We start from the raw sequence: 27,968 nt of genomic DNA, 5'->3' as shown, positions 1-27,968 counted from the left end.
TATGGGAATGACATTTGCTTGTGCACCTGTGTCAAGCTTGAAATGCACCATCATGTTGGCAATTTTAAAATCAACCTTCCATTCGTCTTCTTTGGAATTTGTTGTTACTGCACCAACGAAAATTTCAGTTTCAGTGCCTGTGTCAATCATGTGCACTTTCTTCGATTTACACATCTTAGCGAAGTGATTTAGTTTATCACAGTTCTTACACTGCTTTCCATAGGCTGGACAACTACGTGTTAAATGATCTGTTTCGCATCAGCTGTATTTAAATGTTTTAATAGCAGTTTTGTTTTTTTTACCTTCAAGCTGTCTATTTGTTCTTTCCTGGGGCTGTTTCTGTTTAACTGCATCTAACTGCTTGACCGTGTGCAGTTTATCATCATTTGTCATCTGTTTAATCTGGCATTTTGTTATCTCTGCCGCTCTGCAGATATTTATTGCTTTCTCCAATGTGAGATCAACTTCTCTCAAAAGCCATTCTCTCAGAGAGTCATTTCCGATTCCACAAATTATTCTATCTCGGATGAGTGATTCTTCAAACTCTCCAAATTCTCACAATTTAGCTCGTTTTCGCAGCTCAGTTTTCTACAGACTAATGTTGTCACTGCCTTGTGTGCATGTAAAAAATCAGTATCTTTCATACGTGATGTTTTCCTTAGGGCTGCTGTAGGCTTCAAATTTTTCCATTGCTTCTTTCAAGTCATTTTATTTGTCATCACTTTGAAATGCGAATGTGTTATAGACTTCTAGGGCTGCTTCCCGTGCTACATGAAGAAAGATGGAAGACTGTACCTGAGGGTCTTTTTTTATAATTTCCCGTCACTGTGAGGTACAGCTTGGATCGCTGCCAGAACCTCCTCCAGTTTTCAGCGAGATTTCCCTCCAAACTGAGCTCTGTCGGTGGTTTCAGAACCTCCTTTGTTGCATTTAGTTTACTTCTGACATCATGTCTTGTTTTTTGTTTCAATGATGCACACAAGCCGGCGACATTATAGCTGAGCTAACTTTACTGATAGCACATTTTCCTAACATAAATACATATCTCTGCAGTAATTGAATTCAATCAAGACAGGCTCCAACATGTGCTATCTTACCTTCAACTCCAGGTCAGGTGACCCCCTATTCCTAGTGCAGAGAACCCTATAGTATCTAATACTGGAGTCCACTACCATATTCAACCATTATCATGACACTCCCTCCACCCCGACCATCGGTGTGCCAAGTTTTATTAGATGGCCTGGCCTAGTGACAAAGCGTGGGCCTCCCCTACCCCTGGTAAAATCCCAGCAGCAGAGGGAAGGAGACCCTTAAGTGGCCATTAATTGGCCTACAGATGAGCAGGCCACCAGATGCCTCCCTTGCCATTTGTAAAATTGCAGTGGGAGCAGGTGGCTATACATTGGAAATGTCACTTATGGCAATTTTAGGGCCGCCCCTTCCCCACCTATCATTCCGCCCCTGGAGGGGCTGTAAAATGCCAACCATAGTGCTGTTATGAGCTGGAAATCCCCAGTATCCAAGGCCCAAGTGAAACTTTTAACTAAACCCTGAACCCTGAAGAGAAGGGAAAACCAAGCGAGGACACTTCCTGCAGGCAATTCATACATTATATGGAAAAGTTATTTGCACACTTAGTCATTTCTTTTCAGAGTTATATATATTTTTTATGTTGTAAGTATCACGTTCTTCTGTCTTCACCCCTGGAGGATACTCCCCACTTAAGTCACTTACCACTGCACTCTCAAATTCTCAAATATCTGACCTTTGGCTATCATGTGACCATGGTAAACTATCCCTCCTCATTCTTCTTAACCTATCTGCAGCCTTTGAAACAGTGTACCATAACATCCTCTCCAAATGTCTCTCTTTTGTCATCCAGCTGGGAGGAACTGCCCTTACCTGAATCTATTCATACCTATCGAATTGTACCAAGAGAATCACCTGCAATGGCTTCTTTTCCCGCTCCTGCAATGTTACCTCTGGTATCTCTCAAGGATCTATCCTTGGTTGCTTTCTATATCTCATCTACATGCTGTCCCTCTGTGACATCCAAAAACATTACATCAGTTTCAATATGTACAGTGATGACGCTCAGCTGTACCACACCATCACCTCTCTCGACCCCTCCACAGTCTCTAAATGGTCAGTCTGCTTGCCTGGCATACAGCACTGGATGAGCAGAAATTACCTCCGACTAAATATTGGAAAGACAAAAGCCATTGTCTTTGGTCGCAGCCACAAGCCCTGTTTCTTGAATATCATTTCCATCCCTTTCCCTGGCAACGATCGGAAGCTGAGCCAGGCCTTTTAAAGCCTTGGTGTTGTGTTTCATCCTGAGCTGAGCTTCAGATCACATCTCCACTCCATCAACAAGACTGCCTACTTCCATCTCCAAACTTTCACCTGACTTTGCTTATATGCTGCTGAAACCTTCATCCATGCCCTTGTTACGTTTAGACTTGACTGTTCCAATGCTCTGCTGACTGACCTCCCATCTTCCACCTTCCATAAACTTGTGCTCACTAACGTTCGGTTTGTGTTCTGCAAGGGCCATTCAGCTCCTGACCACATTACAGACTTGGTTCAAATATGGACAAAAGAGCTGAACTCCCGAGGTGAGGTGAGAGTGACTGCCCTTGAATTCAAGGCAGCATTTGACCGAGTGTGGCATCAAGGAGCCTGAGCAAAACTGGAGTCAATGAGAATCAGGGGGAAAACTCTCCGCTGGTTGGAGTCATACCCAGCACAAAGGTAGATGGTAATGATTGTTGGAGGCCAATCAACTCAATCACAGGACATCACTGCAGGAGTTCCTCATGGTAGTGCCCTAGGTCAACCATCTTCAACTGGTGCCTCAATGACCTTCCTTCCATCATAAGGCCAGAAATGGGGAAGTTCGCCGATGATTGTTCAATATTCAGTAACATTTGCAGCTCCTCTGATACTGAAGCAGTCTGTGTCCGTATACAGCAAAGCCTGGACAACATTCAGGCTTGGGCTGATAAGTGGCAAGTAACATTCACGCCACACAAGTGCCAGGCAATGAACATCTCCAACAAAAGAGAATCTAACCATCTCCCCTTGACATTCAATGGCGTTACAAATACTAAATCCCCCACTATCAACACCCTGGGGGTTACCATTGACCAGAAACTGAACTGGATAAATACTATGGCTACAAGAAATTCAACACCATCCAGGACAGAACAGCCTGCTTGATTGGTACCCCATTCACTACCTTAAACATTCACTCCCTCCACCACTGAAACACAGTGGCATCAGTGTGTATCATACACAAGGTGCATTGGAGCAACTCATCAAGCTTCCTTAGCAGATACATGGAACACCATCACCTGCAAGTTCCCCTCCAAGTCACACCCCATCCTGTCTTAGAAATATGTCGTCGTTCCTTCACTAACGCTGGATCAAAATCCTGGAACTTCCTTCCTAACAGCACTGTGGGTGTACTTACACCACATGAACTGTAGCAGTTCAAGAAGGCGGCTCACCACCATCTTCCCAAGGGCAATTAGGGATGGGCAATAAATGCTGGCAGAACCACTGATGCCCACATCCCGTGAAAGAATTCATTTTTAAAAATTGCAGCTACATATTTTTTGCAGTTTAAACTTTTTTTTTATTCATTTACGGGATGTGGGCATCGCTCGCTAGGCCAACATTTATTGCCCATCCCTGATTGCTCTTGAGGAGGTGGTGGTGAGCTGCTACCATTGCAGTCCCTGTGGTGTAGGTAAACCCACAGTGCTGTTAGAGAGAGAGTTCTAGGATTTTGACCCAGTGACAGTGAGGGAGCAGCAATATATTTCCATTAGGATGGTGAGTGGCTTGGAAGGGAACTTCCAGGTGGTGGTGTTCCTATGTATCTGCTGTCCTTGTCCTTCTAGGTGGTAACTGCCGTGGGTTTGGAAGGTGCTGTCGAAGGAGCCTTGGTGAGTTTCTGCAGTGCATCACTGCTGCCACTGTTCATGGGTGCTGGAGGGAATGAATGTTTGTGGAAGAGATGCAAATCCAGTGGGCTGCTTTGTCTTGGATGGTGTCAAGCTTCTTGAATGTTGTTGGAGCTGCACTCATCCAGGCAAGTAGAGAGTATTCCATCACATGCCTGACTTGTTCCTTGCAGATGGTGGACAGGCTTTGTGGTGTCAGGAGCTGAGTTACGCGCCACAGGATTCCTAGCCTCTGACCTGCTCTTGTAGCCACAGTAATTATGTGGCTCGTCCAGATCAGTTTCTGATCAGTGGTAACCCCCAGGATTTGTCTGTGAATGAGATGTGTATTTTATATCCTTTAAGTGAAAATATGTATAAGTGTCTGTTTGTATGTGAAGCAAAAAGCCATAGTGAATTTTGCACCTCTTCTAAAGCTTCAAAAACCAATCTCAGTTCATTTCATTTGTAAAAAGCACCATAATTGATTAGGTGGAAGTGTACCTTCATTTACATAACATACACCTTCCTGCTTTGGGAGAGGCCCCTGAACTCAGGGAGTTCATTAAAAGAAAAGGAAAGAACTTGCATTCGTATAGTGCCTTTCACAATAAGAAATTCCTAAGTACTTTATAGCCAGTTATGTACATTTGAAGTCTAGTTACTGTTGTAATGTAGGAAATGCAACAATTAATTTATGCACGGCTAAGGCCTCACAAACAGCCAATGTTCCCTCTAAGCTGCAGAAGCAACCTGTAAGTTCCCAAACAAGTCGCTCACAAGTTGGCCCTTTCAAGTTTCAGCATGTGCGTGGCCACGCGCAAAATTTAAAGAACTCAACACTTAGACAAACAACCAGCGCAATACTAAAGAACTAGTTGCAAACAGACAATATAACCTATTTTCAGTAATGTTCATTGAGAGATAAGTATTGACCAGGACACCATGAGAATGTCCCCCTACTTCTTTGAAAAGTGCCAAGGGATTTTTTACGTCCACCTGAGAGGAATCCTGTGGCGCGTAACTCAGCTCCTGACTCCACAAAGCCTGTCCACCATCTACAAGGAACAAGTCAGGCATGTGATGTAATACTCTCCACTTGCCTGGATGAGTGCCTTGTTTTAATGCCTCAGCCGAAAGATGGCACCTCCAAAAATGCAGCATTCCTTCATTGCTGCACTGAAGTGCCAGGCTGGCTTCTACCTCAAACCTCTGGACTCACAGCCATCTTGCTCAGCAAGGGATTGATACCCCTGAGTCAAGGTTAACACCTCAATATGCAATTCCTTACGAAGAGGCGAAATATATGCAGTCTGGAAAATTACTTTAGTGGTACAGTAATAATGCATATTTGTTTTAATCTTCAAAGACTACTGCTAAAAATAGAAGAAACTGGAGCACTCTGGAGATAACACTACTTTTTGGTATGTGTTTTGTGTGTAGCTGAATGTTTGAGTGCCTTGTCTTCTTCTGTCTTCTGGTAATTTCAGGTGCTGTAACAGCAATGAGCAGGAGAAGAATTTCTTGCAAGGACCTTGGTCGTGGAGACTGCGAAGGCTGGTTATGGAAGAAAAAGGATGCCAAGAGTTACTTTTCACAAAAGTGGAAGAAGTACTGGGTTGTATTAAAGGATGTCTCTCTGTACTGGTACATGAATGAAGAAGTAAGATCTGATTTAAACCCACATACTGTGTATGTATGTGTCCCTTTTGTATGGGTTCGGGTCTCAGTAAACAGGATTAAATGAGTTTTTTTAATGGAAAGAACTTGCATTTATACAGCTTCTTTCATGACCTTGGGATGCCTCAAAGTGCTTCAAAAAGTATTTCATTTGTTTAAAGCACAAAAAAAACAGCTATTGAAAATTCTGAGTAATGTAAACTGTTAAAGGAGTCAGCCATGTGGGTATTTTGCCTCAAGTGAGAAAGTATTAGTCCAGATATGCAGCTACTTTCACACAACTGAAGACAACTTTCTAAAAGAGAGGGGAAACCAATGTGTAATTGGTTTGTGAGTTGGCTGCAGTTTTCCTTCAAAGGCTATCTTTTTCTAAATTGCCTGGCAGTAAAGGAGGTTAGTTAGCTTAGTGTCTCACAGCTTGGCATGAGTTTCCCCATATGGCTAAGTTCATGATTGAACCAACAGGAGAGGAGGTGAGTGGAAATGCAAAGCTTCTGCCAAGAGGAACAGTGAAAGAAAGTGAAAGGAGAGCGTCGACCTTGCCAATGCAGTTTGTAATCTACTCTATTGTCAGGTTGTAGAATAGCTTTGGGCAGGTCACTGTAGGTCACTGTAACATTTGAAAGTACACGTGTCTAACAGGCTAATTAATAGGGAAAAGGAAAAGCATGAACAAGAAGAAAACTTGTAAAATGAAGTCAAGCAGTAAATGGCATTCTTTGAAAGTAATTGTCTGGAAGAATCTATATAATTTATATCTCTTTTACAATGTAATTAATGCTTGCAGAGCTCCAATATTTGTTTGCTTCAGATAAGTACTGAGAATTTGAAAAAAATCTCTTATATAAATTTTATAAATATTGAAGCACTGATTGACATTTTATAATTTTCCAGTACACTTCCCACATAACTTATTTTGCTAATGTTTCTGCTATAGTTTGCTACAACAAAACTTTATATCAAAATGGTAGAAAAAGTTTGTGCGTGTATGTAGTCTATCACAAATGGCACAGTAAGTTTATTTATTTTATCAGTTAAATCTTGATTCAAAGAGGACTTAAGTTGAAACTTAAATTGTTGCATTTTCAATCCTTATGATGCAATTCAATGATTAACATGAAAGCTAAACTACAGCCTGGATTATCATCCTCGAGGCAGGAATCCCAAGTCGAGCCATTCCCTGACATCAAGATCCCACCGCTTGCTCAGCAATGTCCACACACACTATTTTCATGTAAGGTGGTAGGGATGGCCTGGAGTCCGAACTGCCACCTCCCAAAGCAGGCCAGAGGTGGGAACAGAAGCGGATGGATGCCAGGGTGGGCAGGTTAGATGATCTGCCTCCATTCACTCAGACATCAGCTAATTCTGTACATGAGTATTTGACACCCTAGCCCTCACCCCTCATCCCCATCCACCCCAATGCCCCCTCCATACCCCCATACTTCCTCACATCCCCCATGTTCCCTCGTACCCCATGCCCCTCCATACTCACAAGCCCCCTTCATACCACCATTCCACCTGCATACCCTTTATGTCCACTCACCCAGTCTCCGCTGTGGACATAACTCATGTGCCCTAACATTGAAAATTCATTCAGATATCCATGGAACTGGGTATCAAAATATCAAAACATCAGAATAAACAGTCATTCACAAAACCTTAATCCTATTGACTGCTCATAAAACTGTCAATCAAAACAAAGCTCACAGTCCCCTTAACAGCAGTATCAACAACCCCTGCAGACCTGAATGCATTAGTTGTATTTGTAGCTCAGCCAACATTCATAATGGGATTCCATTGCACAGCTCTGTCAACAAAGCCTCTGGAGGTGAATACATTGAAGCCTTTTGAAGTACTGGAACACATGGACATCTGCTATACTACTTCAAAGGCTGAACAGATGGCTGAATCATCAATCGAAGAAAAAAATTAAATCTCAGGGGGAAATTGGCAGATTAAAATCTGAATTTCAATGCTGTTGAATGCAGAAGAGCATGGTATTCACTGGATAAAGTAATCTAATGCATCTGAACAATTACACAGTGCTGGTCAATTTAATGGTCACGTATTTTTTTCTAGACAAAGCACTATTATTAATCAGTTTATTAAAAACATATTTAACATATAACGTAATTAAATTATCACATGTAAAGTTGTCAGCTTCTTTAAAAGGTTCCTGACTCCAGACTAGACTTCTTCTCTTGGTTCATGACTCCTCTGAGATGCCATGAACCATGTCTCCTACCAAAATAGGACCAACTCCCTGGAAATAGCAGGAGGTCTAAAATGTCCACCCCACAATGGGGTAGGCAGGATTGCTGCATGCAGGCTCCCTACCTGTACCCTTATCCCGAGACCATAAAAATCCCACCCGATGGGAATGGGGACAGGAATCCTGGAATCGGGTCCCACCTATCATTTTTACATCCAGCCGACCTCTGTTCGAACACGGATGGAGTCAAGAAAATCTGGCTCTACATGTTTAACGCTCTCGTTTTTTACCTCATTTCTCTCAGTATGGTAAAACATGAATAAATTTGGCACATTTATCAATTGTGGCATATTGCATTGGGGTTAAATGTTGCAAAATCTGGAATTTAACTAGAAAAACTCTAAATACTAGAAATTGGAAACAGGAACAGGAAATGCTGAAAACACACAGCAGGCTAACCAACACCTGCATTAAAAAAAAGACCATTGCTTATTTTTTTGCCATTTGTCAACAAGAAAATCAGTTTTATTCCTGATCAGTTCTTCTGCTAACCTTAGCAAATTGATAAAATTATATCCCAGTAAGTCTAAAAGCCGATTAGGAGCGCCTAACTTTCAAACTAAAATTGTGTATTTTCCTTGCGATTCATCCCACATGTTCAAACAGTTGGACTCAACGCAGTAACAGCATTGCAAAAAAGATTTTTCAAAAATAGATGCTTAACACATTGAACATTTGAGCTGTTAATACAGAAATGAAAAATTATGCAACAAAAAAATGTTCAACAAGTTCTTTATGTTTTCCTCAGGATGAGAAGGCCGAGGGATTTATCTGCCTATCTGAGTTCAAAATTGATAGAGCAAGTGAATGTCGGAAAAAGTAGTAAGTATTACAGCAGTGATGTTCTGATAATCACTCTCATCCTTGACTTTATAGAGGGGAAATGAATTCAATATGATTTACTATTCAGCGAGTAATTAATGTTGGTTAATGTATCTCCTGAAGTTCATTTCACACTACGAGCTTAATAACTGCATACATTCTTTGAGTTTCACAAATGATTAATCGATGAATATTTTTGCTTTAAAAAGTAAATTAAGACTTCCTCCTGCTCTCAGTATCCTCTTCCCTCCTGGTCACTATCTTTGCTCCTTCACTCAATGTTTGCCTCCCCTCTCCCTCCCTGATATAGAATTCTCAATGTGGTCAGAATTTCCTGTACATGGGTTCTCCACTCGCGCACCCCTTCCCTCCCCCTGCAACCAAACCACCACCACCACTACTTCCTTCTGTGTTTTCTGCTGTTATTCTAGTCTATTGGGTTACATGCACATAAGTACAAACAAAGAAAAAAAAATATTATCTTATATGAACTAGCAGGCTCAAACACAATTGATGGGCACTAATATACATTGCTTTTCATCAGCAAATACAGTCACACTCCAAAATTGATAGTGTTCTGCACTAATCCAGTCCACTTTAATAACTAATAAAAGTGTATTGCCAGATTTTAGATCATCTGAAATACCAAATTGTAATGATGAAAACAAGTCTGACATTCTAAAGTATATTATTGTGCCGCAGATTACTTTTTAAGGCAATATAAAGGCAGATCTTCCAGTCTCAGGAGCGGCGCAGTACTGAGCTTAAGCCAGGACCCTGGGGAAGTTCTGACATGTACAAATGCACCGTAATTGCATGAGAAGTTTAACTTCCGATTTACACTGCCCAGGATCCTCCATGAATGTCTCTTACACTGATCTCAGTGTCGGAGACTTGGACGAGGTATGCGCTACTTACTGATACTTATCCTGGAATTGTTACACTCTGTTTAATTTCTGGTGTAACTCAATGATAAACAGCGCAACCCAACTCCCCTACCTACCGCACATACCACCTCCCCAACCCGACCCCAACCATATTGACCTGACACGACCACCCACACCACCCTGACCTGACTACCTACACCTCCCAACCCAACTATCCATTCCCATTCCTCAACCACTCACCCACCCACCCATTCACTCACTCACTCATTCACTCACCCACTCACTCATTCACTCACGCACTCATCCACCTACCCATTTACTCACTCTCACTCACTCATCCACCCACCCACTCATTCACTCACTCACCTCACTCACCTGATTTACTAACCTCACTCATTCCACTCACTCACACATCCACCCACCCCTGACCTGAATACACCAGCTGATGTCATAAAAGGGGGGCGTGTCTTCTCCGCTGCTTCTCTTCACCAATTTTCTCTTGGATTGCTGCTTGAGGTTTATAGTTTCAAACAGGATCAGAACTCCCTGCTGAAAGTGCGCGGAAAGGTGAGCACGCAATGCGTGCAGCATTTCTGTTAATTTGAATGCCTGGCCCATAATATGTATCGTATAATGCACTAAAAATATTTTTTAATATAATGTAAAGAGACCAAAAATCAATCTAAAGAAAAACTCTGAAAAAAAGACTTAGGCTTTAGCTGATGTTTGTATTTTGTTCACGCTTCTTATTTTTTGTTTGGCACTATCAGATTAGTTTGTCGGCTTTGCTTGGTTGGTCGACTCATGTTTTGAGTTAGGAGGTCATGGGGCCAACATTCAGTATTTGATCATATAAGCTGTTTATAGTGCGCTAGTAGCTCCCAATATGAAGGCTTCACAGAACTAAGTGAACTATAAAATGAACGTGCTGGATTTACTATGTTGATCTAGTTGCATGGGAGATCTGATTTAAAATAAACAGGCCTGGCTACTGGAAGCTGACAGCACTTGTGTGGGCACCTAACCATTATAAAAGCAGCTGTAATGTTGGCTGATAGTGCAATAGCAAAAAAGTGCTGCATTTTAACGGTGCTATACTTCAAATGAGAGTTCAAACCAAGGCCCAATCGCATGTTCTGGTTCAGTTGCATAGTAAAGCATCCATGGCACCACTTGAAGAGCAGGGAATTTTCCAACGTCCTGGCTAACATTTCTCCTTCAATCATAACTGGCAAAATCAGGTTGACTGGTCACTTGTTTTATTGCTGCTTCTGGGTTCTTGCTGTGCATCCATTTTCAGTCATGGGAGCAGGAGCTGCAGTTCAAAGCAGTTCATTTTCTATGAAGCGTGTTGAGATATTTTTGAGAGATGTGATGAGATTAAATCAATGCAAGCCTTTAGTTTTTCTCATGACCCAATCCCAGCTTTTCCATTTCTTTTAAATGAAAAGTCAACAGTTTGAGCCTTTCTCCCATAATATAGTAAAATGAGTCATGAGATATACTAATCATGCAGTTTGATCATTTTTAAGATTTGACTGCAGAAGCATGCCACCCATCTATGGCAGTCATTAAATATAAGCTAAAATTGAATGGAGGTTGCTTCAAGTGTAGAAATTCCAAAGAGCTCAGATGATGATATCAATATTTATGGGGCAGGATTTTCCCCTTGGGCGGGCACAGGGGCTGCTGCGAAACTGACCGCCACCGGCAATCGGGATTTCACACTGGCGGGTCAATTAAGGCCCAACCATCGTGAAATGTGGCCCCGCCCTGGCCAGGAAGGGCCGAGCGGGAACGGCGGCGGCCTGTCGGCTGCCGAGTCCAATGGTGACCTGGCGGCTGGTTTAAAAACAGCTCAGGCAGCCCCAGAAAGGCTGCAAGGGAAGGACTTCTGTCTGTCGTTCTAATGATGGACGCCAGTGCGGCTGCAAACGCCAGGCGGGTCGGGTAGGCACTTGGCCCCCCGCTTTTCTGATGATTGCCACGCTGTCCTCATGGGGGAGGTGGCTGCCAGGAGGGACACCCTTCCCCCAGGGATAGGAGGAGGAGGCCACCGCACCTCACAAAGAGGGCATGGGAGGAGGTGGCAGCCATGATGTGGTGCAGTGCACCTGGGTCCAGTGCCGGAAGCGCTTCACTGACCTGCTGTGGTCATGAAGCGTGAGTACCGTGTTGGCATGGGTCAGTGTGCAGAAGTGTTAAGGTCTGGCCATCCCCGCATGGAGTCTGAGTGCCAACTGTCAATGATACTGTAGCTGGCCAAGGGGGTGAGCCCTCGCTGCTTGGACTGAGTGGTTTGCGGCTCGAGGGCCACAACTCGGATGTGACCTGGGAGGTGTTCCTCAGCTGGCCAGACTGCAATGGCGCTGCAGGTAGAGAGTGGACTAATCAATGCTCCTCTGTCCTTTCAGGAGAAGACGATCCATAACTAAGCTGAGAGGGCACATACAGGTGGAGGCCCTCTTAACCTGCTGCCGCTCTCCCAGTTCTGGCAGGACGCCGTGGAGCTGGAGAGCCGGCACGCTCCCCGTGCAACCGGTCATGGAGAGGCGCGGGTGCCAGATGAAGGTAAGAGTGCAGAGCACAGAGGTGAGACTTTCAGATTATGCAACCATTCTAGTGCAGTCACTTCATTGATGTGAGCCTCGAACCTGGAGTCCCCACTGATCATTGGAGGACGATGGCAGATCTCCATTGTCTCACCAGAGTACCTGGCATGCACAGTGACAGTGTGATGACTTTAATTAATGACACCTCCTTCTTCTCCCTTTTAGGTTCGCCAGCAGGTGTTCAATCTGCAGACTCGGAAGGACCGCCCCTGACACTGGAGGACCGCTGGGCATCATTTTCACCTGCGTCACACCCGCTCTCTGAAACAGGCACCAGCGCAGATACCAGCACCTCAGTGGGCATTAGTTCGGTGGCTAGTATCTTGGTGCACATTGGTGAGGGCACTTCACATTCGCTTGAGGCGCAGGCGGAGGCAGAGAGTGCCCAGGATGATGGCAGTCAGAGGACTGCTGGGGACCATGACGATGCTCAGTGATGAGCCTCTGGAGTTGTCCATTAGGCGGCAGATGCTGGATGTCCAGCGGGGTTTGCGGGAGGATCTGGTGGAGATCCATGAGGGTCTGCATGCCATCGTCTCCGTGATGGAGGAGTCCATGTGGAGCATAAGCACTGCGTTGACCGTCATGGGTGAGTGCACTGCCTCCTCCATTGAGAGAGTGGCGACTCTCGTGGAGAGGTAACTCCAGGGACAGAATGAGGGGTTCCTGGGGTTGCGCTCAGACCTACAAGCCCTCACACAGGCACTGACCTAAGGTGGTCACTGTCAGTGCAGGAGATGGATGAGGCACCCAGTATCCCAGCTAGGTGCCTGTCTATCAAAGGTGAGCAGGGAGATTCACAGTGACCTCACGTTAACACACAAGTTGCCTGTCATCTCTGGAGGCTCCATGCAGGGCACTCTGGATGACAGCAGCAGCTCCTCTGCCCCTGCACCAGTGACCATGGCATCTGATGAGGCTGTAGCGACTGGGGTGATGCCAGGCGTGGCACTGGCCACTCCCTCCCAGGCGGGGCCAGCACATGTTCTACTGGCCAGAGTACGACCACCAAGGTCAGCAAGGTCAACAAGACAACAGAGTCAGCAGGCCGTCTCCAATGCCGGTGACAGCGAGGGGGAGCACCTAAACGTAGCACTCGCAAACGTAAGTTAAAGGCACCATAAGCACAAGACAGATAGGTCACGGGTGATTTTATGTTCATTTCTGTTTACTTTATCAATGCTGGTCTGGGATTGAAGACCAGAAACATTTATGTAAATAGTTTGGAATTGTCACAATGAGATAAATTTTGTTTTTGTTGTCATGGCCTGTGTATGCTTCACCTTTTTATTTTATTGGTGCAGGCTATGCCAGTATGTAATGCTGGACGGAAGTGGCTCTGAACGTTATTACATAGGCACTGAGTGTTTTTTGTGTTCAAATGAAAGGGCCCTTTCAGACATCTGGGATGGAGGAGGCAGCCCTGGCATGCGTTTGAAGCTGAACTTTGGTAACCTAGTTGAAGGAGCGATGGATCAAGGCGTCCCTGGCTCTATGCCTTCAGCATTCTCCTCACCATCCTCTTCTTTGTATTCACTACTGGAGTCATCCTCTGTGGCCTGTGCAGCTATGTCAAGATCCCCTTCCTCCAGTAGGTCCCCCTTGCCAGTGCCAGATTGTGGAGAGCGCAGCATGCAACCACGATCAGTGACACCCAATCTGGGTGGTATTGTAGTGCTCCCCCTGAACAGTCCAGGCATCAGAAGCGCATCTTGAGAAGACCAATGGTCCTCTCTACCATCATCCTTGTGGAGGCATGACTCATATTGTAACACTTCTCTGCCTCTGTTCTTGGGTGGCAGAGAGGTATCATGAGCCAACTCTTCAATGAATAGCCCTGGTCACCCCACAGCCATCCATCCAGTCGAGCTGGAGCGCTGAAGAGCCTCGGCACCTGTGTCTTTGGATGCGTCATGGGAGCTGCCACGGTACCTTGCACAGAATTGCAGAATCTGCATGCTGTGGTAATACACTCTCTAGATGTTCATGGAGTGAAATCCCTTCCTGTTGATGAAGGCACCCGGCTGACCCGCTGACGCCTGGTTGGCCACATGTGTGCTGTCGATGGCACTCTGGACGCGGGGGAACCCAGCAATCGCTGCAAAGCCTCTGGCTCGTTCAGCCTGGCTAGCCTCGTCCGTACGGTAAACAATAAAGGTCAGAATCCACCTGAACAGAGCTTCTGTCGCCAATTTGAGACAACTGTGGACATCTGATTGGGAGACTGCACAAAGATCCCCCACTGAGCCCTGGAAAGAGCCAAAGGCATAGAGGTTGAGGGCCACTGTGACTTTCAGGGCCACTGGCATGGGGTGTCCACCCACAGTGTCAGAGCTGATCTCAGGCCCAGTCACCTGGCAAATGGAGGGTCACGGTCTCCCTTGAGAGGTGGAGCCTCCTTCGGCATTGCACCTCAGACATACTGAGGTAGCTGCATCGCCGCCTGTAAGCCCTGGCAGCAGGATAGTGGTGTCTTCTGCAGCCCCTTCCACCTTGGACTACCTGCTGGCCCTGCGTCCCTTTTGCCTCTGCTTCTGCCTCTCCTCCCACAGGTCCCTCCCCTGGAAGCTGCACTGGGACACGTGGCCTCCTCCCCCTTCTGCCCCTCTCTTCCTCCTCAGAGCAGGTGCCACCAGCGGAGACCATAATCCCCATTACCAGGGTAAAAGAAGGCTGACTGATACCTGGAAGGGTCCAGATGGTCTGAATCCTCCTGGGGCATGGCAGACAGCAATGAGTCCTGAAATGAGACCTGCAAATGCTATGAATGAAACCCCGAACAGAGATGAAGCTGCCAAGTACCAATAAGCAACCAGCAGCAAACTATCTCCAAAACTGCTCACTGCTCACACGGGCAATGCTGCTGACCCTTTTTACCCCTGGTAATGGGGATGAGGTTTATGAAAATGTCGGCTGGCTGCCTGCCCATTTTGCCCGTGTGACTGAGCAGAAAATCGCATGGACAAGGTAAAATCACAGTCAATTGGACTTTTAAGGGCCTTAAGTGGCCTGTTAATTAATGGCAGGTGCTGCTCTGGCACCCGCGCACACCCGTTGAGGGAAACATCGCGTGAGTGCGGAATGACATCGGGACACTTGCCCAATGTCATTGCATGCTATTTTACTCCTAATTGGGTTGGGCACATGCCCGCCCACCGGACGAAAAATTCTGCCCTTGATTTTATTTACATCATCTGACCTCCTTGATGTTTTATTGGTTCATAACAGACTCTAACAGGTATTCTACCCAATGTATAACATAGTTATGGTGCTATGATATTAATTTTAACAGTTTATACAAGTGACCCTAGGAACAAGAGTGTGTCACTTAGCCCCTCGAGTTGCTTGTGCCATTTAATAAGATCCGTGATCTAACTTCATATATCCTGTCTTTGCCCCATATCCCATAAAGCCTTTAGTTAACAAAATACTGTTTATCTCCGATTTTAAATTCTCAATTGACCTAGTATCAACTGCCATTTGTGAAAGAGAGTTCCAAATTTATAGCACCCTCTGCACTTCAGAGGACTTTCCTAACTTCACTCCTGAAAGGTCTGTCTCTAATTTTTAGTCCAAGGCCCCTAACCTTAGACTCTCTAACTAGCAGAAATAGTTTATCTCTATCTAACCTGTGAGTGCCCATTGTATCTTGAAAACTTCCATCAAATCACACTTTAATCTTCTAAATTCCACAGAATACAGCTCTGGTTTGTGTAATCTCTTCTCATAAATTAACCATTGGAGATCCAGGTATCATTCTAGAAAACCTAAGTTCCCAGGCCAATATATCCTTCCTAAGATACGGTGCCCAGAGCTGAACTCAGTACTTCAAGTTTGGTCTAGTCAAGGCTTTGTATAGCTGCACTATGACTTATAACTCCTTGTAAACTGTCCTCTGGAAATAGCCCCTTGTAAACTGTCCTTAAGCCACTTTTGTTTTTTTTACCTGTCCGTGACATTTTAATGATCTGTGTACATGGACCCCTAAATCTCTTTGGATCTTCACTGCTTCAAGCTTTTCCACATCGAGAAAATACTCTGCTCTATCTTTTTTATGTCAAAAGTGGATGATCTCACATTTGCCTATATTCAAATCTATTTGCCACAGTTTGGGCTAGTCACTTAATCCCTTAATATTTCTTTGTATTTTAATGCTTCCATCCACACTGTTTACAGTGCTGCCTACCTTTGTGTCATTGGCAAACCTAGCAATGTGGCTCTGTATCCCAACACTTAGGTCATTAAACAGAGTGAATAGCTAAGGCCAAAGATGGGCCTCTTAGAGGTGTCACTATTTACATCCTGCCAGTTAGAGTACCTACCCATTATCCCTACTCCCTGTTCCCTGCCATACAACCAATCTCGTAGCCAGGTCAATAATTTTCCATCAGTTCCATAAGCTTCTTCTTTAGCTAGCAGTTTCTTATTAGGCATTTTATCAAATGCAAATCCATACAAATAATACCCATTCCACTGCTTTAGTCACCTCTTCAAAAGATTCAGTGAGCTGTGAGAGTCATGTGCTGGCTCTCTTCAGTTAAACACGATCAAGGTGTTCAGTCACTCCATCCTTAACTATAGGATCTAGTAATTTCCTGACAACGAATGTTATGTTAACTGGATTATAATACTGTGCTTTCCCTCTCTCGACTTTCTTGAATAGTGGAGTGATGTGCAATTTTCCAGCCTAAAGGAAGGATTTCTTAATTGAAAGAACTTTGAAAGATTTTAGTTTGGCCATCTATAATGTTCTTATCTATTTCCTTTAAAACCCTGGGATGGAAATCATCTAGTCCTGGTCATGTGTCATTCTTCAGAGCCATTATTCTATTCATTGCTGTTAACTTGCTTATGTTAATTTTGAAGAGCCTCCAACCCTGATTCAATATTCGTTTCCTTAGGATGTTCGCATATTATCCACTTCTTCAACTGCAGTTACCGAGACAAAATAATTATTTCACATGTCTACCATTACCTTATTTTCATTTATAATATAACTATTGTATGTTTTTAAGGGGCCCACATTACTCTTAACTACTCTTTCTCCAAATATAAATATTTTGTGTTGATTTTTGATGTTGCTTGTATGTTTCTTTTCATACACTCTTTATTGTAGTTCTTACTATCTGCTTCATTACTCCTTACTGTTCTGTGTGCCTGACCTATCTGCTGGAATCTATGCTATTTTTTACACTCTTGCATGCTTTTTCTTTTAGTTTTTACTCCTTACTGGTTTATGGTATTTTTGGTAAGTAGAGTTTTTGTTCATTAGGGGTATGAACTGATTCTGCGTCACATTAAATATAGATTTGCCCAATCTACTGTGGATAGATTCTATCCTATTCCACTGAAGTCCCCCTTACCTAATTCTAGAAACTTAGTAGCTATTATGCATTTTTCCCTTTCGAACATAGCATTGAACTCAATCATATTATAATCGCTGTCAGATAAATGTTCATGCACTGTTAGGCTGCCAACTTAATCTGGGCTATTGCTCATTATTAAATCTAATATGGCCTGCCTTCTTATTGGTTCTAGGACATATTATTACAGAGACTATCCTGATCACACAAGATATTTGCTGCTTTTCTGACAATCTCATCTGCTCATCTCAATTTATATAGAAGTTAAAATCCCCCATTAAATCTACTCTGCCTTTACTACAGGCTTGTCTAATCTCTGCATTCATACATTCTGCCACCTCACAGCTGCTATCAGGGGGGATATACACAACTCCCACAACTTAGTCCTTTTCTATTTCTTAATTCTACTCATAAGGCTCAACTGTCTGTTTGCCTCTCATTGTAGCCCCTTTTAACATAGAAGTAATTTCATCCTTAATATCAACTGTTGTTCAGTTGGTGGCACTCCCACCTCTACAGCACAAAGCACTGAGTTCAAGTCCCAATCCAGGACTTGATCCAGGCTGACATTCCAGCGCAGTACTGAGGGAGCACTGTACTGTCAGGGGTGCCATCTTTTCAATTACACATTAAAATGATTACGTGTCTGCCTACTCAGGTAAGTGTAAAAGAATCCATGACACTATTTCAAAGAAGAGCAGGGTAGTCCTCCTCAATATCCTAGCCAATATTTATCCCTCAATTCACACCCAAAAACAGATCTGATCATTATCACATTGCTGTTTGTGGGAGTTTGTTGTGTGCAAATTGGCTGTTGCGTTTCCTGCATTACAACAGTGACAAAACTTCAAAAGGTACCTTTTGGCTGTAAAGTACTTTGAGATGTCTCATGGTCGTGATAAGTGCTGTATAAATCCAAGTCTTTCTTTCTTTCTTTAATCAGCAAGGCTACTTCTCCCCTTCTACCAGATATCATTTTCTTCCTGTAAATCTTATAACCTGTGGATCATTTTAACATGTGGGTTAGACAGAGTCAGCAGGCTATTTGACTATGGGGGCAAGATAGCAAACCCTATTCCATCCCCACCCTTGCATTCCAGTAAGCTTAATGGATAACAGTGGGGAATACTGACCATTTCCCCTCTGCCTCTTTAGACCTGGGGCACAAAGAGAAAAATATAGTTATCCAGCAGAGAGAATCATTTAATATCAATCTTTAATGAAATATTTTCAAAAACTGAGAGTATTGAAATATTTGTATATAGAAATAACATATGAGAGTTTGTGGTTTTTAATGTGTGCATCTCTCTCTTTAACAGTGCATTCAAAGCATGCCATCCTAAGATCAAAAGCTTCTACTTTGCAGCAGATAATATGGATGATATGAACAGGTATGTACAAAATACAACAAAATAATTCACATCAGCTCCAGAGGCAATTTGGGTCAATCTTCAATAACTTGTATTTACGGCTGTTACAAGTGTTACAAGAGTTTACTGAATCATTTACTCCTCTCTCAGCAGATTCCCAAAAATGACAAAAGTTGACCATCACCCTATTTGAAATCATCTGTTTACTAGATTAAATAAAAAGTGTAGTTTCACAATTACACACAGATTCAGCAAGTGGGAGCACAATACCCTAATAATTCCTGTAAATGTTTATACCATTGCGTTATTGCAATCTGGGAGATCACAAGTACAGATCAGAGTTTTCAGAAACTACTATCACCAAAGTATTTAATTACAGTTAAATGCAAATATGAAGTATTCAGCAGGAACAAATACAAGAAGAGTTTGCAGTGAAATGATTGCAGTCACCACCATGTACACCTCCCACGAGGTGAACAGTCAAGGCTGCTAATGTGGAAGAGAGAATGGCAGCGGCAATTGCTGCATGCAAACTTTGAGCTGGTCAGCTTCGACTTTCCCAAATGCCTGCTTTTCCAAATATCTTCCAAAAATTGACACACAAGTTTCAAGCACAACAGCAACTAATAAGGCAGTGATGCAATACATGCAGTTGCTACTATGATTCTGTTAACAGCCTCTGCCCCATATCCCAGCTCAGAATGTGTGACTTAAAACTTCCAACTTATTAGACAGATATTCAGATTGCTGGATTTCAACTCATGAATGGAGGATTTATTATAGGCAGCCTGGCTATATTATAAACATCTCCATTGTTGTCTTGTTGTTGTCTCCACCATGTCAAGGGACACATGCGGCTATGGTTTTACCATCCAACACTTGTATTGGGCAAATTATGTTAATACTAACATGCCTTTTATAAATTGTGCGGATTGCACTTCTCTCAGAAACCTATTTGTAGTTAAACAGAATGTCTCCTTTAATTTTAAAGACCAGGTCTTTTAGTTATCAATACAACAGCTTTCTGGAGCCTTCTGTCTGATCTGTCAGGAGAAGCTGCGATAACTGCAGTATTTTCACCAGATAAACTGAACAATGTTATAATCACTCTTACCTGGAGGTACAGCTGTGGGTCTGAGGGGCTGCAGTGAGGTGATCTTTCCCAAGGACAGGTGGAAGAGGACAACCTCTCTATTCAAGCAGGCATGGAAGGAAGTGGCTGTGGAAGTCATCAGCTGAAGTGTGGTCCCTCCAACTTGGAAACAGTGCATCAAGAGGATTTAGGACCTCAGGAGGGCAAGAAAGGTGAGTGGTGCAACACTTTCAAATGTCAAGCTCCACACTCTGACTATCACAGCATTCTCTTGTACAGCACTACACAGAACAACGTACTTTGCAACTCCAATCATTTCTCTCTCTGCAGGCACCTCACCTACCCATTTGAATAGCCAACACTTTCACTCACCCTCAGTTTATTGTCCTCTCACAACCAAGTCTCACAGTCACTCTCCACAAACGGTGTCCTTCCCTTCTCTCCACACAAGCCATCACAACCACTCACACCTCTCTGCTTTCTCTCCTTGCAGGAGAAAAGCACACAGAACTTGATAAGAGGCAGAGACCCAGGGTGGAGGGGAGATCTGGCCCTCCAGTTTCAGGCACCTTATCAGCCATTAGTAATGAGCACCCACCAGTCCCACTGGGAAGGAGGTCTTGTCTCAGGAGTCTGCAAATATCAGCAAAGAACATCCATGAGTGCTCAGACATGTCATGAGAGCTGAACCTCTGCCTGTAGACCTTGTTTTGGGGGTCACACCTCCTTCCAGTTGGATCTTGGTGCCTATCCCACCTGCCCGGTGGAGGAATGTGTGACTGAGAAGAAGGCAGCTGGTGCTGCTGTTGGTGATGCTCCTACTGATGCTGGAGCAGTTGGTGATCGTGTGGCCTCTGCTATTCCTCCTCAGCAAAAGTGGAGCTCCATTAACTACTCTGTTGCCATATAAAAGGCTGGGAAGTGCAGCTGAATGTGAGTGAAGTGCTAGACAGATGAAGTGACTTTGAAGAAATTGGCAATCACCTGTTGTTACGGTCCCAGCTGATGTTAATGCTGGACAAGTCAGATCCCAGACCTGATAGACCCTAACTTTTATTTTTTAGTTTAGAAACTGTGGAGGGGCAGTCACTGAACACATTCACAGGAGTCCACTAGTGTACTTTTAACAATAGAACAAAACATTTATTAAACAAGAAAAGATTAACTATATTACACTACTCCTTCACTCCAACGATACCTTTACAAATATATACAAATTCGTAAAGATAACTTTACAAAATCTATTTTATAACTCTAATGTTCACGGTAAGTATGCAGTCCATGTAAATTAATAGGCAAACTTTGGTCGGACACCACACTCCAAAATCAAGTTTATATGGATTTCTCATCAACACCCTCCCGCCCCCCGCCAGACGCTTGTCACATTGTGAGCCAACTGGTGTCACTAAAACCCTGTCTTTCTCATGAAGGTTTCCAATCTTCACATTCGAAGAACTCACCTTGGAACTCTCTCCCAAATGATACTTACCCCTAGACATCTCCAACAAAGATCCACTTCCAGGGTTTCAGTCCTTCCTTGATCCTTCCCCTGGATCTCTTTGTGCATTTGAGCTTCACCTTCCACATGCACTCTCTCAGATTTCAGCCGTGCCAAGCAGAACACCACTGCTCCAAAGGCCTGTTGTAAGGAGTCAAAAACCTTTGTCTGCCTCCTCAAATCTTCTGGCTTCTCTCAAGCCCACTTTGCTTGAAGTCTGCTCCCTCGAGCTCTGTCTCTTACATTCAGAATCATTTCTTCTGCTTCTTACTTTCAGTTTCACTTAACAGGACCTGTTTCAGATTCCTGTTATTGTCCCTTGAATTGACTGTCTTCTTCAAACCTCTTTTTGTCCCACTCCTTGGTTTTGGGACTTTCTTCTTTACTTTGGGACCTGCCCCGTGCAGCTCCTGTTCTGCTCCTTCTGGCACTTTCTGTGGAATTGCGTTCCTGTGTGGAGCTACAGAAGGTCACCTAACCTTCTTTTCATGCTGTTTCACTTTCTTCCTCCTCTTTCCCTTCTGTGCAGGCAGGCAGGAACAGCTTCCATCTAAAAATATATTTTATATACACAGGGCTGTTTACCAGCCTGGAAAAAAATGCACCAACTGTGTATGTGCGGCCATTCCAAGGCTGGCGCATACGCAGAGGCCACCGGGGCCTGCTGGGAACTGTAGTTCCCAAACTCCAAGGCCCAAACTTCGATCTGAAAGGTTATTTTTTTGTCTCGTTTTTTTCTTCTTAGGTTCATTATACAGTAAAACAGTGAAAGCACTGTCTGAGAGAAGAAGTGCTTTGAACAGCAATCTCTCAATGTTTGGAGCTCTTCAGTGTAACTGATCAAAGCCTTCCCAGCTCATCAGTTTCACTGAGGAAGCTCTTCCTGCTGCCTACTCACCTTCAGGACACTGATGAGTTGGACACACCGGGAAACAGATTCCATGGCTGGGAAATCCAGGATTCAGGAATAAAGCACAACATAATTGGTTTCTTAACTACCTGAAGCACTTCTTAATTACTTACCGACAGATATAAGGATATTCTTCAATTGCATCCAATGTCACCCAGGAGAAAGCCAGAAGACGGCAGGTTCACATTGGGATCCCAGCCTGATTTCAATTCCCAGGACTGTCCCCCGCACCACCGCCTCTGGAACCCATCTCCAATGATCTTGGAAAATTCTGCCCATTATCTTTTTGAGTTAGCATTGACACTGATTTTTCAACCTCAGTTTGTTGCTCCAAATAAGTAGTCAAAGTACTTTAAAAGAAAACTTGGAGCACCAGTGAAAGGCAGCCTATCTGAGGAATTCAGAATACATATTTCAGAGTGTGTGAAGTCTTTATGTTAATAATATAGTATACATGATTTTGGAGAATGTGAAATTGTACATTTGAAAGATATGTAGGTGATAGTAATGAATACTTTGGGTGTAACTAGACAAGTATTTCATTCTTATCTGAAATCTTTATCACACTAAATGCTTACCAGCGATTTCAGTATAAAAGAAAGGTAATTATTATAGTACCTAGTTAGGAATAATCACTTTGAGGACTGCAGTTAAATTTTTCATGCAAAATGAAATAATGTGACAGCATCATTTAATCTGTCACAAGACTTAGAGTCTATTTTGGGAGCTGTACATCTTTCTGCTATTTTGCTTTATTATAATCAGGACCCCAGCAGTTAACATTTTCAACATATCAATTTAGAGTTAGGAGAATTTGAACTGGAAAGTAGATTTGGTACTTGAAGAATTAATCCAACTGCATGTATAATTTTTTGTTGTATGCAGCAAGGTAAATGCTATTTCTACGCTCCACTGATTTGGGGGGAGAAGTTGGGGGGCGGGGGAGTGGGGGAACGGGGAGGGTGGTTGTAGGGTCAAGCAAGCAGTGATAGGAGCAGATAATCAAAAGATGTCACAGACAAAAGGATCAAAGAGGTGTTGAAGGAGGTGATACTATCTAAGAGAATGTGCTAATCTAAGAGAATAGGAGAGTGTCCTGCCATCCATTCTTAATTAGCACATTCTCTTAGATAATAACACCACCTTCAACACCTCTTTGTTCCTTTGTCTGTGACATCTTTTGATTATCAGCTCCTATCACTGCTTGCTTGTCCCTACAACCAACACCCCCCCCCCCCAACTTCTCTCTCTCTCTCTCTCTCTACCACCCCACCCACCACCACCTTAAACCAGCTTATATTTCACCCCTCTCCTAATATTACTCAGTTCTGTTGAAGGGTCATGAGGACTCAAAACGTCAACTCTTTTCTTCTCCGCCGATGCTGCCAGACCTGCTGAGTTTTTCCAGGTAATTCTGTTTTTGTCTGGGATGTTTTTACCCTGTGTAGCACTATTCCACAACAGATAATGCATGCATCCACTTTACCATTGAGGGAGCCTCTGCAATCGATTATGAATTGATCATTGAGTCATGATACATGGCTGCTATGGCATTTGGCTTGTAAGCTGCATTCCTGATGGCTCAGGGAAAGAATTTAAGAGGAAACCAACAGTCAAATTGACAAGCTATAGGAAAATGAGTAATAGTAAAGCAGATGTTAAACAGATGTGAGCAAATGTATTAAATAAAATTGTCAGAACACAAGAAAGGAACAAATTCAGTGAGGAAGGAGCAGACTTGGAAGCAGAGTGAACTTTAAGCTTGGAAAGAGCAATACAATCAAACTGATCCTCATTTTGTAGTTGTTGTTTTTGTCCTTGATTTGTTCTCCTTTGGTTCAGACTGTGGGAGAATGTGGTGTGTGAGAAGCTGTTGGTTATTTTGTTTTACATTTGCTATGAAAGGGGTTTTGTGAAAAAAAAATTGCACTTGTCCAGAAATCATCAGACATTGTATCAACAAAATTATTACAATTTTCTTTAAATGACCCAGAATTTTTGGCATGCAGTGGATGAGGTGGGGACCACAAAAAATGGTCCAGCATGAGGCTCCTCAGACTTTGGACCTTTGGTCTCATTTTAATGGAACTGACATCAGAACCCTGGAGACGAAGAGGACTGCGTGATTGGCCACTGCTGGCATCACTCTGGATGCAGGGATTGAGGTTAGATCTCACAACCTAACATTGAATAGAGAAGATCCACAACCTTTTGAGTGAAGAAGTTTCTCTCATCTCAATCCTAAATGGCCAATCCCTTACTCTGAGACTGTAATCCCTAGTTTCCCCAGCTGGGTAATATCCTTTCTGCATCTACCCTTTGAGACCCCTTAAGAATTTTATATCACATCTCATTCTTCTAAACTCTAGGAAATGTTGACCTAGTCTGCTCAATCTCTTCTCATCCCAGGAATCAGTGTAGTGAACCTTTATTTCACTGCTTCTAAGGCAAATATACCCCTTCTTAGCTAATAAGACCAGAACTGTATACAGTAGTCCAGGCGTGGTCTCACCAAAGCCCTATGCAATTTCAGTAGAACTTCCTTACTCATATACTCCAAAGCCTCTGCAATAAAGGCTAACATAGCATTTGCTTTCCTAATTGCTTGCTGTACCTGCATATACACTTTATATGTTTTGTGTACTTGAACACCCAGGTCCCTCTGAATACATTTCCTGGTCTCTCACCATTTAAAAAATATTCTGCTTTTCTATATTTCCTAGTGAATAACCTCACATTTCTCCACATTAAATTCCATTGGCCACAGACTTGCCCACTTGCTTAATCTGTCTATATCCTTTTGCATCCTCCTCACAGCTAAGGGCAAACAGAGCAATGGCTTGACAAATCATTTTAATGAGACAATTAGCAGAGACTGTTTTTGAGGAACAGAAATAAAGTATTTACCATTCATCAATGTTAGAAGAGTGACAGAGCTGTTACACGGTGGTGTAGATTTTATAATAACACCATTGCATATTTTCCCAGGAGTACAGTAGAACTCTAGTAAAGGAAAATGAATTCAGCTAACCAGCCTGCGCAACAATACATTAAATATCAAACTGCCTCACAGTTGGCAAACAGTAACTACATTTAATTTGCAAGGAGAATCTTGTACTGGTGAATGCCCATGCATTTACATAATCTAAGGTATCTTTCATTGATGTATAAATAATAGATGGGAGACAGTTATAAAGCTGTAATACAGCAGTGAAATTCAGATATCATTTGCACTTCCTAATAAAGAATTGCACTATCAAATCCCATCTGTGTGTTTGTTATTTCAGGTGGTATTCTTAATATGAAAACTTAAAAATGATAATTTGCAGTAAAAGACTCTTGCATTTACGGACATCACTAATGCTGAAGGAAATTCATGAGCAATCACTCAGTTATTGTTGTGATTCAATAGAATCATCTAAGCTCTGGAATTCCCTCCCTAAAACTCTCCATCTATCTATCTTCCCTAAAGCACCCTTTCAAGCTTTTGGTCCTAATATCTCTTTTCTTTGCCTGGTGTCAGTTTTTTCTCTGATTACGCTGCTGTGTAGCACCATGGAATGTTTTACTAATTTGAAGGCACTATATAAATGTAAATTGTTGTTGATACCGAGCCATTGTTCAATCAAACATAAATCGGGACAATTTTAACCCAAATAAATGGTGGATATGAGTCAGGTGGGATGTTAAAACATGATAAAATCTCATAGCCGACCCCAACCCACCAACTTCTAGTCTTAACAGAGGCAAGACAGGGGGAACCAGACAACCAACCCATTCACAGGAGGTGGATCACTCATTTAAAGAGGCTGCATGCCCCAGATATTATCTCTCTTCCAGCCCCTGCATGGCCAACTGTGTTTTCCAGACCTCAGGGGAACCCAACAGCTAAAGGGAGGTGAGGACTGCTGCATGGAAGAGTTAAGATCTTTGCCAGTGCTGTTTGTGGGCTAGGAAAGCAGGGAGTGTTTCCTCCCAGATAGCTAAGTAAAGTTGTTTTCCACTCCATGCAACTAGACGAAACACATGCTCTGATTGCACTCTCACTCCCCTGCGGTCACTCGGCACTCCCTCCCCCCCACCGCCTCTATCCCTGATCTCTCTCCCCAATTCTCCAAACCACGTTGATTCACTAATGTCCTTCAGGGAAAGAAATCTGCTGTCTTTACCTGGTCTGGCCCAGATGTGACTCCAAACTCAAGGCAACGTGGTTAACTCTTCACTGCCCTCTGAAATGGCCCTGTGTCAAGAAAACAAGAAATTGTAATATTTTTCTCCTGTTAATAACCCTGTCATATTTCTTATATACTGGAAGACAGGCTGCTGGGGTTGTAAATATGGTACTTGGAGTAAGAGCCAGAGCGACTGCAAGAATCTAAAGCCAGCAGTAAGAAGTGGTTTTGATATGTTAATGAACCAAGAGGAACTTCAATCAGAGTTTTACATAAAGCAATAACAGGAGTAGTTTTTAATTAAGTTGTTTTAGTTCAAAGGGGGATAAATGCAGGTTGTAAAAAGGCGTAAGTAAATAAGGTAAAAGTAGGGCAAGTTTATTTTTTTAAAAGCCTAAGAGCTACAGTTAAGAAGAGTCTAATCAAGTCTGGGAAGAAAGCATTTCTAAAGCGACTCATTGAGACAATAGAGAGATCAAAGGGAAGGAACACACTTAAGGAAATACTGAAGCCTAGGTGGGGATAGCTGCTTAGATCTCCCAGAAGACGCAGGATAGCTGGTCAGACCTCCCTGAAGATACTGTGAACAAGGTGAACAACCTGAAGGTCCGGTTGCTGTCAGCCTCAGGGGACACCCCAAGAAAAAAAGGCCCTGTGTGGTAAAGATTACTGGAATTCTATAGATTTTGAAATCTATAAGGATAGTTGCTGAACAGAAAAGTGGAAGGTTAGCTCTGAATGTAGTTAAGCTAAGATCTTGTGGAACTTTTTTAAAGTACTGTTTACTGTGCAAAGCCATTCTTGTGTTTAAGTGTAATTGTGTTTTTTTCTCTATTTTCTTTTGATAAATGTTTACTTTATAATAAAATCATCAGAAGTAGTCGGGGACATCATCTCCTGATTTCAGAACCTCGCCCCATGCTATACAAATTTCAAAATCTGTTTTGGCAGCTGTTTCAAGTTTCCCTTTGGAATTTGGGCAGTTCGGCATTTACCATCAGCCACGCCATTGAACCTGGCAAACCATTCCATTGTATTCAAGAAGGCACCTGTTCAAAAACAATTAGGAATGAGCAACAAATGTTGGCCTTACACTGACACACACATCCTGTGAATGAAAAAAAATCAGGCTGGTTTTTGGGTGGGAACAATATTTTTTTAAAAAGCACGCACTTTGGGGGCGTTTGTAGGACTGTGTCTGAGTTAGCCAAGCCCTCCCCCTCTCATATTAAAATAGCAGCTAATACCTGTTATCTAGGCTCACACATCATGTATAACTATTTGGACAAGATATTTTGGAGCTGCCAGAGCCTGTGAGCTGTGTCCATAACAAGTC

At 43.1% G+C, this 27,968-nt stretch overlaps 1 protein-coding gene across 1 annotated transcript in view; it reads left to right on the top strand.

The window, feature by feature from the left end:
- cnksr2a (connector enhancer of kinase suppressor of Ras 2a) overlaps window positions 1-27,968 on the top strand; it is a 579,431-nt gene that overhangs the window by 483,964 nt on the left and 67,499 nt on the right. The window contains exons 17-19 of the mRNA XM_078559925.1: window positions 5,441-5,613; window positions 8,654-8,727; window positions 18,909-18,980. Coding sequence (XP_078416051.1) covers window positions 5,441-5,613; window positions 8,654-8,727; window positions 18,909-18,980 — 319 coding nt within the window. The remainder of the gene's footprint in view (window positions 1-5,440; window positions 5,614-8,653; window positions 8,728-18,908; window positions 18,981-27,968) is intronic.

This window comes from Cetorhinus maximus, chromosome 16, assembly GCF_964194155.1.
Source record: "Cetorhinus maximus chromosome 16, sCetMax3.hap1.1, whole genome shotgun sequence".
NCBI classification, from domain to species: Eukaryota; Metazoa; Chordata; class Chondrichthyes; order Lamniformes; family Cetorhinidae; genus Cetorhinus; species Cetorhinus maximus.
Note: the sequence above shows the minus strand (reverse complement) of the source record. Positions and strands in the feature narration are given on the sequence as shown.